The 12,919-nt window shown below is 49.6% G+C and overlaps 5 protein-coding genes across 5 annotated transcripts; 3 read left to right on the top strand and 2 right to left on the bottom strand.

Moving 5' to 3' along the window:
- Nucleotides 1–71: 71 nt before the first annotated feature.
- BKA55DRAFT_690995 (R3H-associated N-terminal domain-containing protein) lies at nt 72–1,317 on the top strand (the record flags this gene model as incomplete). The annotated part of the gene is made up of 3 exons (XM_046199593.1): nt 72–471; nt 564–1,113; nt 1,158–1,317. 3 exons carry the CDS (start codon nt 72–74, stop codon nt 1,315–1,317), a joined length of 1,110 nt encoding a protein of 369 aa, XP_046048682.1.
- A 354-nt stretch (nt 1,318–1,671) lies between these two features.
- On the bottom strand, nt 1,672–4,332 carry BKA55DRAFT_513518 (uncharacterized protein; the record flags this gene model as incomplete). Its single annotated transcript, XM_046187903.1, has 2 exons — nt 1,672–3,663; nt 3,709–4,332. 2 exons carry the CDS (start codon nt 4,330–4,332, stop codon nt 1,672–1,674), a joined length of 2,616 nt encoding a protein of 871 aa, XP_046048681.1.
- A 574-nt stretch (nt 4,333–4,906) lies between these two features.
- BKA55DRAFT_570244 (mono-functional DNA-alkylating methyl methanesulfonate N-term-domain-containing protein) lies at nt 4,907–8,992 on the top strand. The gene is made up of 3 exons (XM_046192991.1): nt 4,907–5,215; nt 5,274–8,358; nt 8,408–8,992. The coding sequence occupies exons 1-3, from the start codon at nt 5,121–5,123 to the stop codon at nt 8,705–8,707; spliced, it is 3,480 nt and encodes a 1,159-aa protein (XP_046048680.1). The 5' UTR covers nt 4,907–5,120; the 3' UTR covers nt 8,708–8,992.
- Nucleotides 8,993–9,235: 243 nt separating this feature from the next.
- On the top strand, nt 9,236–10,173 carry BKA55DRAFT_513814 (Rieske [2Fe-2S] iron-sulfur domain-containing protein; the record flags this gene model as incomplete). Its single annotated transcript, XM_046187933.1, has 4 exons — nt 9,236–9,521; nt 9,640–9,728; nt 9,784–9,934; nt 9,992–10,173. The coding sequence occupies 4 exons, from the start codon at nt 9,236–9,238 to the stop codon at nt 10,171–10,173; spliced, it is 708 nt and encodes a 235-aa protein (XP_046048679.1).
- Nucleotides 10,174–10,753: 580 nt separating this feature from the next.
- On the bottom strand, nt 10,754–12,886 carry BKA55DRAFT_570236 (chaperonin Cpn60/TCP-1 family). Its single transcript, XM_046192990.1, has 3 exons — nt 12,712–12,886; nt 12,512–12,597; nt 10,754–12,454 (listed from the first exon to the last, which is right to left on the bottom strand). The coding sequence occupies exons 1-3, from the start codon at nt 12,797–12,799 to the stop codon at nt 10,931–10,933; spliced, it is 1,698 nt and encodes a 565-aa protein (XP_046048678.1). The 5' UTR covers nt 12,800–12,886; the 3' UTR covers nt 10,754–10,930.
- Nucleotides 12,887–12,919: the final 33 nt, after the last annotated feature.

Here is a 12,919-nt window from a genome sequence, read left to right as displayed (position 1 = left end):
AATCACTCTCATCCTTAACCTTATCCTTATCGTACTCTATCGTCAACGACCACCCCGCGAGTCTTATCATCATGGCTATCTACAGTTCCGTCCCGCCACCCGAACAGCAGTCGGCCACAAATACTCCTACTCCAACGGCGACAAATCCTCCGCTGGCGGCTGTGCAAGTTCAGTCGCCTCCTACGCCAGTCAAGAATGGGAGCATTGATATCGATGCTTGGACTGTTTCGGCTCTTCAATCTCTCAGTGTTTCTCCGATCGCCCGTGGAACTGGCACTCCTCTTGCAATCCCTCTAGATGAAGCTGTCAAGGCCAAAGCCAACTCTCCCGAGCGCAATGTCAACTTTGATGAACATGAAGCCCCGATATCGACCCTGAGACGACCACCTTCTAGGAGAGATAGCCAGCGAAAGCGCGAATTGGTTTTGAAGGGCAAGGAGGGCAGTCGCCAGCGACGTCGCTGGGAGAATGGTATGGCTTTATCATTGATAAGGAAGCACTCCGAACTCGGACCTGCTTCCTGTTGCGCAGCAGCATACTGATCGTTGGCCTCACTATGTTAGACCGCTTGATGCACGTTCCGAACGCTCAGCCGCCTCTGCCTTCCGATTACGAAGTCCATCCTACTCACCCAATCCACCGAGTACCTTACCAGCTTGCTCAATTCTGGGACCGCGGCGTGCGCAAACAGGTTGAAGATAAGACAGCCCGTCTGCTTGCCGAACGCAAGAAGCAGCAACTCAAGGCAGGCAGCGCTACCGGTCTCGGAGCTGGTGAGGTTCCTCGTGATCTGCGCGAAGCCACCAAGCGCAGTCCCGTTGTGCGCACTTGGGTGCGATCTCTGGAAGAGCCTGTGCGACAATATCTCGCTAGTCAGCAGGCCATGGCCGAAACTTCAGCTGTCGCTGCTGCTGATGAAGATGATGACAGTGCGGCTGAGCAGATGGACTCGGACGATGAGGAGATCGTGTTCGTCGGTAGGAACGGCGCCATGAGGGAGCTTAGAGAGAAGAAGGCAACATGGAAGCATGCGCACCGTGAAGTGTCACAGGAGACAGTCGACTCGGGCATGCTATTTGACTCGTTCGGCACCGATGAAAGCGCCGCCTTCAAGTGAGTATCAATATCAAAGATATCGTACGTTACTGACAATCTAGGCGCTGGCTCACACATACCATATCTGACTACTACGGCATCCAATCTCGCTCCGTTAATCTTGCGAATCCGACGCGCCGAGTCGTCTATGTTGGTCTAAAGACGTCACAGGGCGCTTTGCCTTTACGAACGCTACCGCGACCAATGTGGGAGGTCTGTTGAACGATTTTGAACATTTGAGGGTACCTGACCCAACTTGAATAGTGTTTGAGATGCATGATTAGACGTAGAAGCGTAGACGGTAAGCATGAGTATGCACATAGGGCAATAGAAGCGATCTCACTGAGCTCGGTGGGCATAAGTCTGTTGTGCTGCGATGTGATATTGCTTGAAGATGCTCATTGTGATCTGTAACACACCGTTACCTGCGCACTCGGGTGCATCTCTTGTTGCTTGGTCTTATATCGACAAATCCGAGATTGGTGTTAGAAGATAGGTCTGAAATGTAGGTAACCCATCATAAAGTACAGAAACATTGTGGTCCAGTTACTCCGTACATGGTCCGTGGTAGCCGACTTACACCCACTCTCGGTCCAAGATTCTCGAAACATTATTCAGTATTCTCCTGCCTCCCATGATTTGGCCATATTTGGAAACTCTTTCTTCTGCCCTCATACTCAAAAAGCTCGCCAGTCCGCCTTGGTCGTATTCGGATACCAGCAGACCTGCTATTATTTGCGCCGCGCTGATATTAAGACCAGCACGGCGGAGGAATAAGTCCCATGCACCATCACGAAAGTCAAGGAAATGCCCGAATTGATGAGCCGATGAGGAATAGCGAGACATGATCGATAATGCCCACTTTGAAAGTGTTTCATCGGAGCCTGAAACTAGATATGTTGATATGTCTGCTTGAAGACTTGTCGTGAAACGTACGAAATCGGCATATCCAGATATATCGGAGGGAGTCGGTGACCCGACATATTCACCAAGTGGATTCGATTCCGACACCAATATAAATAAAGATTCGTATTTCTCGCTCACTCGTCTGACTCTTTCACGAAAGGGTGTAAGAGTAGTTGATCCAGGAAGAGGTTTCTGTTTCACTTTTAGTATCGTAGTCAAGATGAGGCCGGCACCAGGGCTTATAGATATATCAGCCTCAAACGCCAAAGATGACACGATTTCCTTTCTTTGAGCCGAGCCAGGAAACCAAGCAATTGTGTTGTACTGTGAGAAGTCTCGATCGATGAGTCCAGCTTGTGGCCAGAATTTCTCCAGATAAGAGAGAGTACTGCGACTCAAGTTCAAAGAGACGATGTACCGACAAGTCTCCAGGGGAATGTCGAAATTGGGAACAGGAGCGTCTTGCAGCTCGCTCTGGACCTCTTCTTGAATCACGGGTAGCATTGTAGCACCAGTCATGGATGGCATGGCTTTTGAGGCTGCCGAAACTTGAGAGGAGCTGCTCCCTTTCTTCGGCCTTTTCGGTTGTCGAAGCTGTATGAAACCAGACAACAAAGTGCTGGCTGCACTTGAGTCAGCGGCCTTCAACAACAGATTCTCCCTCTCGCAATCAGACTTGTTTCCTGACCCGTGTCGTCGGGAGCCTATCAATTCCTTTAAAGACGGTGCAACATGGGACTTCTGAGGTTGAGAAGCAGCCATCGAGCTGTCCTGATTCCTGCGACAGGTTGATGAGGACGACACCGCAACAGAGTCGACTTCTTGTTCCATCTCTTCATCATTCAGAATTTGGAGCACCATTAGTTCCTTTCGCGAAACCACGTAGTTGCGACTGCATAGTTGGTGAGGCTTTAGGGCTAGCATTTCTCTCGTAATAGGTCCCAATTGAATTGCTGCCTCAGTCAATGGAAGTCGGCCACTTTCATGAGGGATCGGTGTCCATTTAAGTGACGCCTCAAGGCGACTTAGCTCCCTGTAGCAGGTCAGATGAAAGGTTCTGGGAAGCGATTGTTGCAGCCATTCAAGGTGATCTTGCGGATTTGACAAATGCAATTTCCATTCAGGGTCAGGTATCTGGAAATCGACTGCTGGTATCCGCAATCGTAATAAGGCGTCTTCTGGGTTCAGCCGTTCCTGTTCCAATTGTTGATTTGCCTGGCGGTGTTTCTCATCTAAGATGGACTGTAATGCTTCTTCGAAATATCCTCCGTGCTCGACTGGAGATTGGTGTGCTTCGTCAGAATGCAGGAGATGGTGTGCCAAAGTTTCTGCAAGATCATTCCGTACTGGACTCGTGACAGTGCTAGATGGCAGCATTGGGACATCAAATTTGAGAGCTAAAGGCTTCTTTGACGTGTTGCATAAGAAAGCTGCCTTGGCTGTCGGGGGAGAGCTGGGCATAGTTGAGGGCGCAGTAGGCTCAGAGTCCACAAAGCCATGTTGCACATTCCATTCCAACTCCTCAACTACAGGATTGATTGGGCTGCTCGGTTCCGAGGTCAGATCGATCACCATATGCTCTGTGTTTGACATAAATGGTTCGTCTAAGTCGGAGGCAGGAGAAAGTGGAGGAGACACTGGCTTTAAGTTTGTACGGCAATGCTAACGACATAAGACGAAATCCTGAGCTGACACAAGTTGACTCACTTTATCTAAAGAGAATATTTGTCTGATTTGGTCTGGCGTGCAACCCTGATTTGATGTCTGCTGGGCATAGAACGAAGCAAGGCCATGTTCCGCAAATGTAGGCTCATCGCCCTCCAATTCACGCAGGGCTAATGTTTGCCATCGTGAGACGGTGGATGGAAACCCAAGGCCTTCGTCTTTCTCAGTACTTACATAGCTCAAAGGTAGCCATTGGGTCAGGATGTTGCAAGAGCTTGCAATTTGGATATCTTGCAGATATTGTGACATTTCCTTTTGCAGGTCATACCCTGTATCTATTATTTCCGGTGGGAGTCGAAAGCTTTTTGTTTGACCAAGGAATCTGAACACGGAAGAAGCCGAGACCTCTGGATCTATGGGAATTTTGTAGCTCTCATCATCGAGAAACGGCTCTAATACGATCTTCGTACGAGGTAACGGTGTTGCAGTGAGATCAGGCTGGTCAATTAGCCCATCAGCTTTTGCTGGTTCCGCGGTTTCTCGAAGCTGTCTGACAATATCTCGAAATCGATATGGGGGACCTTGATGATTGCAGAAGCATTGGTTCTCAAGAGCATAGTCGACGACCTCTCGACTTCTGGCAGTTGAGGTTGTAGTCGAACTCATGCTGAGGAACAAGGCACATTAGATGATAAGTAAGATATCGTAAAGAGAGAGTTCAAGTTCAGTTGTGCATGGTTATTAGAGTCTAAGTATTGGGTCCCATGAGAATTCCGTGGACTCGTCTTGACCAACTCCTTCCTCCAGGCTCCTTAAGGTTGTTCATGTTTGTTGCGGTAGGTAGGGACTGGGTGCAGAAGGTGCGATGGAGGAGGGCAACAATGGCCTCATGGATAGCGCACGTTTCATCACTGACTGATCTTTAGGATATAACATAGGTAATAACACAAAGATAAGTCGCTTGATGTGGCTTTCGTAATATAAATATTACTTCTTCCAGATAAAGATGGTAAGCTTATAATTGTAGGCTGACATCTCATCCCGGGCCCAAGGGAGCAAGAAAACCTCAGACCTTGAATGAGTGTGTCAAAAAGGATTAGTCCAAAGACTTATTGGGTCTATACTAAACTTACCCAAGTCTTTTTGTCAGTTAGGATCATGTTATATTTTCTTGTCTCCCCTTACCTGCTTCTTACATGGGGTGTAAGTGTTTATGCCCCACTAAACGGCATACATGCATCTCAAATCCATTTCAGAACCCAGGAACCTAAGGAACCCCACTGGACCGCTGTAATCCGCACTAACTCCGGGGGCTAGTGACGCACCTGGACCTGGAGACAAGCAGTGTTGCATAGAGCTTTTGAACCTCGATAACTCTCATCGAGAGTGGAGGCAAACACCGTTACCTTGCTTCTCCTTTACATACCTGCGACCTCCTTAACGAACAAGACAATATGGCATACGTCGCACCCATCCATCGCGCTACAAGTATACGCCATGCCCTTCGGGCGAATGTGCTCTCTCCAGACATAGATGACTTGGTCGTGGCGTAAGAGCTCCAACGCCTTCGATGACGCCTCGAGCAAATGCTGATTGAGGCTTCACAGGAAGGCGAACCGACTCGAAATATGGCGCCTCACAGAAGAGGGCCTCGTGTGCCTACAGACGAAACTCATCCACGGAACAATAGCGATGCTACAGTGTTTACGACCCAAAGGATCAGAGACCGATCTATTGTTTATCGGGACTGACAGACTGCATTACTTCAACCTGGTGTGGAACCCGTTAACAAAGCAACTGGAGACCATCGAACGCGTTATCGAAGACCTGGCAGAGCCATACATGCGACATTCGTCGAGTCAGAACAAATGTCTAGTTGATCCGACTGGACGATTCCTAGCCATGCACCTGTGGGAAGGAGTGCTGAATGTTTTCAAACTCCCCATACGCAAGGGCTCTACCAACAAGCTGGAACGACTCGACCAGGTCAGACTCACAGAACTCTTCATGAAAGCAAGCACTTTCATCCACAGCCGGACCGGTCACCCGACCATTGCCTTTTTATACAAGACGCAGTTGGAGCAAGAAGAAGCTCGATTGGTCATATATAGGTTAACCCACGATGACAAAGGGAATACCGTTTCCAAGTTTGACCCTCATAAAGACAGAGAGCTCGACGTCGTCATTCCTGACCCATACGCCTCAATGCTCATTCCTGTTCCACTGGATGAGGAGAAGCGTTACCACGTGCGCAATACCGAAGGAGCAAAGGCACATTTAGGTGGCCTTCTAGTCATTGGAGAAACTCTCCTTACTTACTTTGATGGCCTGACACACAGAAGTGTATCTTCGGCTCTTCAGGACCCACGGATATTTGTGGCTTGGGCCGAGTACGATGGCACACATTACTTGTTAGCTGATGACTATGGACGACTCGATCTATTGACGATTGACACAAACCTGGAAACCACTGGTGTTGTTGTGACCGGCATGACATTGGAGCCTCTCAAGATTGGTCGCTCACCAGCCATCACATCCAGGGCGTCCAATCTGGTTTATCTTGGGGATGGTACCTTATTTGTGGCTTCACACCACGGCGACTCGCAGCTTTATCAGATTGATGTTGAAAGCACCACTGTCACGCTGGTCCAGTCCTTTTCAAACAATGCGCCAATTCTTGATTTTTCTATCATGGATATGGGCAACCGAGAAGGCGATGCTCAAGCTGGCAATGCCTTTTCGTCTGGACAGTCAAGAATAGTGGCAGGCTGTGGTGCCTACCGCGATGGAAGCCTTCGAAGTATTCGAAGTGGTGTCGGTCTTGAAGATAGAGGTGTTCTTGACGAGCTAGAGGGAACCAGGGGCCTGTTTACTCTTCGTTCATACGGGTCTGACCTGGTAGATACCCTGGTCGTCTCAGCGATCACCGAGACAAGAGTTCTCAGTTTCGACCCTGAAGGCGGAATTGAAGAGATATACTCTTTCCAGGGCATGTCGCTCGATACTGAGACCCTTCTGGCTTCAAATCTTCCAAACGGACAGTTACTCCAGATTACTCCTCACTCAGTCGTCTTACTCGATCCCGAAGGCGGCACGATAACCAGTAAATGGGACGTTCCAAGCGGCAAATCAATCACAAGAGCATCAGCAAATAGCAAGTGGGCATTGCTGTCAGTCGATGGAACATCTCTTGTGTCATTGAATCTCTTGCAGAACCTTGCTGCCAATATTCAACAAAGCCAGAACTCAGGCTCACAAGCTGATCAAATATCATGCATACATGCTGCTCGGGATCCACCAGATCTTGGTGTAGTCGGCTGGTGGTCTTCTGGACAAATATCGTTGATTGATATGGCTTCCTTGAAGCCACTCCATGGAGAGTCCATGAGACAAACTGAGGATAGTGCTACAGTCCCAAGAGACATTGCACTTGTCCAACTACACCCCCCTGACATATCGGGGCCTACACTTTTGGTCGCCATGGAAGATGGTAATGTGGTTACGTTCAACGTATCTACCAAGGGCTTCAGTGTCTCTGGTCGCAAAAGCGTGACTTTAGGCAGCAACCCAGCTCGCCTACATATACTCCCGCAACAGGATGGTACATCGAACGTCTTTGTGACGACTGAGCATGCAAGTCTCATCTATAGCTCCGAGGGACGGATCATATTCTCTGCCACAACCGCCGATGATGCCACATTTGTTGCACCCTTTGATTCCCACGCCTTCCCAGATTCCGTGATTTTGTCTACAGACCAGCATATCCGAATCTGCCATGTTGATAAGGAGAGACTTACGCACGTGAAGGCTCTCCCTGTCAACGAGACTGTCAGACGAGTGGCTTACTCTCCAGGACTGAAAGCTTTTGGTCTAGGCTGCATCAAGAAGGAGTTAGTCGCTAATGAAGAGGTTGTGTCGAGTTCATTTAGACTCGTCGATGAGATTGTCTTCAAGGAGCTTGGATCACCTTTCCCATTGAATGCTTCAAGCAGCCTCGAGATTGTCGAATGTGTCATTCGGGCTGAGCTCCCCGATGTTGGCGGCAACCATGTCGAGAGATTTATTGTTGGTACAAGCTTCATCAGTGATGGGGTGGAAAACCCAAATGGTACAGCCGGCCGTATCCTGGTCCTCGGAGTTGATTCAAACCGTCAGGTGCACCAGATTGTCTCTCACAGCTTGAAGGGCCCTTGCCGCTGTTTAGGTATGATTGATGACAACATCGTTGCTGGACTGTCCAAGACTGTTGTGGTCTATAGTTTCTTGCAAGAGACAAGCAGTTCCGGCTCACTCCAGAAGCTCGCTGCTTATCGTCCAGCTGCCATGCCTGTGGATCTCGATATATCCGGCAACATGATTGGTGTGGTTGATTTGATGCAGTCACTATCTTTGGTTGAATTCATCCCCCCACAAGATGGCAATAAGGCCAAGTTAGAAGAACGGGCACGTCACTTCGAGCCTCTATGGGCCACCTCGGTCTGTCATATTGAGGGAGAAAGGTGGTTGGAAGCTGATTCAAAAGGCAATCTCGTTGTCCTGCAACGAAACGTGGATGCCCCGACAGAGCAAGACCGAAGCCGCCTGGAGATTACGAGCGAAATGAATATTGGTGAGCAGATCAACCGTATTCGAAAACTTCATGTCCCGCCGGCGGAGAACGGCATTGTCCATCCACGAGCCTTCCTCGCTTCGGTAAGTAGAAACTGCATTTAAACGTAAGACATTAACTAACAGGAAATAGGCTGAGGGTTCGTTGTATCTTTATGGCGATATTGCACCTCAGTACCAGGACCTGCTTATGACGTTCCAATCAAAGATGGAAGAGTACATTCATGTACCAGGGAGCGTCGAATTTAAGCTATGGCGTTCCTTCCGCAACGAAAACCGGGAGAGTGAGGGACCTTTTCGATTTATAGACGGGGAGATGGTTGAGAGATTCTTGGATATGGACGAAGGGAAGCAAGAGCTGGTTTGCGAAGGCCTTGGACCAAGTATCGAGGATATGCGCAACTTGATTGAGGAGTTGAGGAGAATGCATTGAGATGGTTCTCATAGATTAATGAGTTATGTTGTGCTGGCTCTCATGGACTTGTCTTTACATGGATGTTGGTTGGTTGCTAGATATTAAGGACGAACGGGTCAAAGATGATTGGTCAGGAGCCATGAAGTCATAGAGATGTTGAATATGAGTCCATTGAGTGGTGACTGTTGTCAATAATGTGCGGCGATATACTGAGTTGATTGTAAATCGAACTTATTGCGTATCTGAATGTATTTTTGCGTCACAATGACTGATATTCATCTTCGTAGTCATTATCAAGGTGAGTGCTGTAGAGGCAAGAAAGGAACCCAGATGCCCGGGATAGACCGGAAACCCCACCCGAAAGTGACCGGGCCAATGGCGAGCCTTCAATTTCCGAGCTCAACTGGATCTGGCAGCCTGAGGCCACATTTTGTAGCCAAAACTTTCGGCAAAGCATCATCAGCCGATTACCACCAAGGAAAAGACCTCAAACCTTCCCTTCGACGACCTCACCCTCGCAACCGCCACACCCCACGATCCCTCACGATGGCGACCCTCGCGACCGCTTCTCGTCTCTGCTTGCGCACGGCTGCAAAGCCCGCCGTCCCTGCTGTGCGCGCCCTCAGCACCACTGCCGTTCGAACCGACAGCGCGTCCGCCTCCGGATACTCCAGCCCTTTCAAGTTCCAGGGTGAGAGCAAGGGCGCTCAGATTCCCGACTTCGGAAAATATGTCTCCTCCGGCGGCGAGACAAAGAACAAGCTCTACTCGTACTTCATGGTCGGTGCTCTCGGTGCCGTCAGTGCTGCTGGAGCCAAGAGCACAGTTCAGGGTGGGTTGAAATCCGGCTCAAGGATCGGTGTCTTGCCATTGGGTTGCAATTGGTGTTGTAACTTGTTGGCATGATGTCCGGGATGGTCAATTGATGGTTACTGACGATGGAATGACAGAGTTCCTGGTCAACATGTCTGCTTCCGCCGACGTTCTGGCCATGGCCAAGGTTGAGGTTGACCTGAGCTCCATCCCCGAGGGCAAGAACGTGAGTCGGAATATGGTCAAGCACAATGCGGCAACATTGCTGAACGGTTCTTCAGGTTATCATCAAGTGGCGAGGCAAGCCCGTCTTCATCCGACACCGAACCCAGGACGAGATCGACCAGGCAAACAAGGTCAACATCTCTGCTCTCCGAGATCCCGAGGAGGACAGCGCCCGTGTCAAGAACCCTGAGTGGCTTATCATGTTGGGTACGTAATTGGGACAACTGGTACAACATTTGAACCTCTATATTAACGACTCCTCAGGTGTCTGCACCCACTTGGGTTGTGTCCCCATTGGCGAGGCCGGTGACTACGGCGGTTGGTTCTGCCCTTGCCACGGTTCTCACTACGATATCTCCGGCCGAATAAGGAAGGGTCCTGCCCCTCTCAACCTCGAGATTCCTGAGTACGATTTCCCCGAGGATGGCAAGCTGGTCGTCGGTTAAGCGGACCATGTAAGAGTATACCTTTTATAACGGAGAAACGAAGGAAAGGGGAGATGGGAGTGGGAGCGCATTAGACTGGCGGGCGGACCACAACACACAACACTCGACGCATGCCCATACCGAGGCCCCTGGGTGGGCGCAAGTTTGCTGTTTCTTAGACGTGGCCTTTCTGTCCATTTGTATAAAAATAAAACGTCCTAGGAAAATTCTCAGTCGACAGGCTCAAAGAGAGGGGTTGAGGAGAAGATAAGAGCGGGAGAGTGTGTGCAAGATGCATCTCGTGTGCGAGGTGTTGTACTAATTGAATTTCATTGCGTTTATTTTGAAGCGATTTGAGTATGTGAAGTTTGAGAGCATCACTCATATCCATCACCAGAATATCTATACTGTGAACTGGACAAAACAATCCAACTTTGAGGTCGCATTCTGACGTTAGTCAAAAGAGGCTCCTCAGCCCTGTCAAATCGAGAATTGTAGCTGATGACTAACGTAACTTTATTTGCATAACACCCGGCATACTACAAAGTTGATAACGAGTGAAGCAAGGGGCGGCGTAGTAAAAACAAAGTTTCCAGCAGACTTGACAAAACGTAATCACTTTTATCTACTTGAATCTACATACCAGTACATTTATATGCACCCTGCACCATAACACGTCTGATATCACACAACATCATGAGTATAAAACATTCAGTCATGAACGGACACCCAAGCTTTTGATTCTATACCTGACAATCCGAACTCATTACATTTCATCTTAATGTCCATGTCCATCATCCTCCCTCTGCTCAGGGTCCAACTTGATCAGGGTATCGATACGCATGATGCTGATGCAGGCCTCAACGGCACTCTTGAGCTGTCGGACCTTGCTGAGGCTGGGCTCAAGCACACCCATCTTAATCTCGTCAACAACCTTGCCCTTGGCGAGGTCAAGACCGTAGTTCTTATAACCCTTCTTCTTTGCAATGGTCTTCTCATCCTCGCTGCCGTCACCCTCAGCAATGCGCTGTGACAGAGCGTGCCTTGATCGAAGCTGGGCAGTGAGCTCTGCGGCGTCCTTGGCAGCGTTAACAGCCAGGGTCTTGGGAATAACAAGAAGAGACTGAGCAAACTCGCCAATAGCGAGCTGTTCTCGGGAGCCGACGGTACCGGCAAACTCCTCGAGGTAGATGTGGAGGGCGGTCTCAACGGCACCGCCACCGGGAACGATGCTGCCACTCTCAAGAGTTCGCTTAACAGCGCACAGTGAGTCGTGGACTGATCGCTCCATCTCGTCGAGGGTGAAGTCGTTAGGTCCACGGAGAATGCAAGAAGCAGACGAGTGAGCCTTGGTTCCCTTGACCAGAATGCACTCATCGTCAGAGATGCGCTCCTGGACAACCTCCTCGGCGTATCCTAGATAAGAGGGATCGAACTTCTCGTCACCGTTAAGGTCAGAAAGTGTGCTGAGCATGGTAGCACCGGTTGCTCGGGCAATTCGTCGAAGATCCTCCTTCTTACATCTTCGCACACCCATAGCACCCTTCTCAACAAAAGTCTTAAGCACCAGATCGTCAATACCCTTTGTTGTGAGAATGACGTTGGCACCAGCCTTCAGGATCATCTCTACTCGCTCGAGAATCATGCCAGACTCGCGGGCTCGGATCTGCTCAAGCTGTTGAGGGTCGTCAACCGTGATCTGAACACCAAGCTTCATGCGCTCCTTTTGCAGGTTCATGTCCAAAACAGCAATCTTGGCATCCTGAATCCGTGTGGGCATGGCTTGCGAGGCGACAGTGCAGTTCAGGGCGTATCCCTTAACCAGGACAGACTCGAGTGTGCTCTTTCCGTGGGCCTTGAGGATGTTGACAGCCTTAACAGGGTACTTTGTCTCGTTTCGGTTGTTTGTAGACTTGACAGCCTGCATAGCATCTACAACCATGTCGGCGAAGAAATCCGAGTCGGCCCCAATGATCTTGCTGGACATGGAGGTCTTGGCAATGCTAAGGAGGGATTCACGGCCGAGTTCGTCAACCTTGATGCTAACATTCTCGTTAAGGTACTTAATGGCTTCTCGCAGGGCAAGTCGGTATCCCGTAATGATAGTGGTAGGGTGTATCCGGTTCTTCATGAGTTCGTTTCCGCGACGTAGCAACTCGGCAGCGATCAGAACGACAGAGGTGGTACCGTCACCGACTTCCTTATCTTGTTGTTGCGCAAGGTCAACGAGAATCTTGCCGGCGGGGTGCTCGACATCGAGGAGGCTGAGAATGGTGGCACCGTCGTTGGTAACAGTAACATCCTAGTATAAAGTGTGAGATATAGTCGAGCGCGGAACGAGGAGGGCTAGGTTGCATACACCAATATCGTCCACCATCATCTTGTCGAGGCCGCTGGGACCGAAAGAACTCTTGACAACATTTGCGATTGCCTGTGTAGCGAGGACTGAAGGTCTATTAGCATGTTGTCCCTATTTGAAATCCAATACCAAAGGCTCATGTCTCCCCCACTTCCCCCTAACATGTAGCAAAAGGCGGGACAAGATATAGACAGACATACCATTCTGGTCTCTAATATCAGAACCTGAGATCTTCTGGCCACCCAAGAAAAGGGTGCCATTTCGGGGCTGCTCGAACATGGAAGCCATAGTTGCAGCTATTGGTAACGTTGACGGTAAAAGGCGGCTTCGTCAACGTGGGGATGGAGTCAGGAAATTCTACCAGCAGGCTACCGTACGCAGACAGAACCTGAGCTGTGAAGCTCCAGT

The sequence above is a fragment of the Fusarium redolens genome, assembly GCF_020744475.1.
Source record: "Fusarium redolens strain MPI-CAGE-AT-0023 chromosome Unknown BKA55scaffold_9, whole genome shotgun sequence".
NCBI classification, from domain to species: Eukaryota; Fungi; Ascomycota; class Sordariomycetes; order Hypocreales; family Nectriaceae; genus Fusarium; species Fusarium redolens.
The sequence above is the reverse complement of the archived record's forward strand: the minus strand, read 5'-3'. Positions and strand labels throughout refer to the sequence as shown.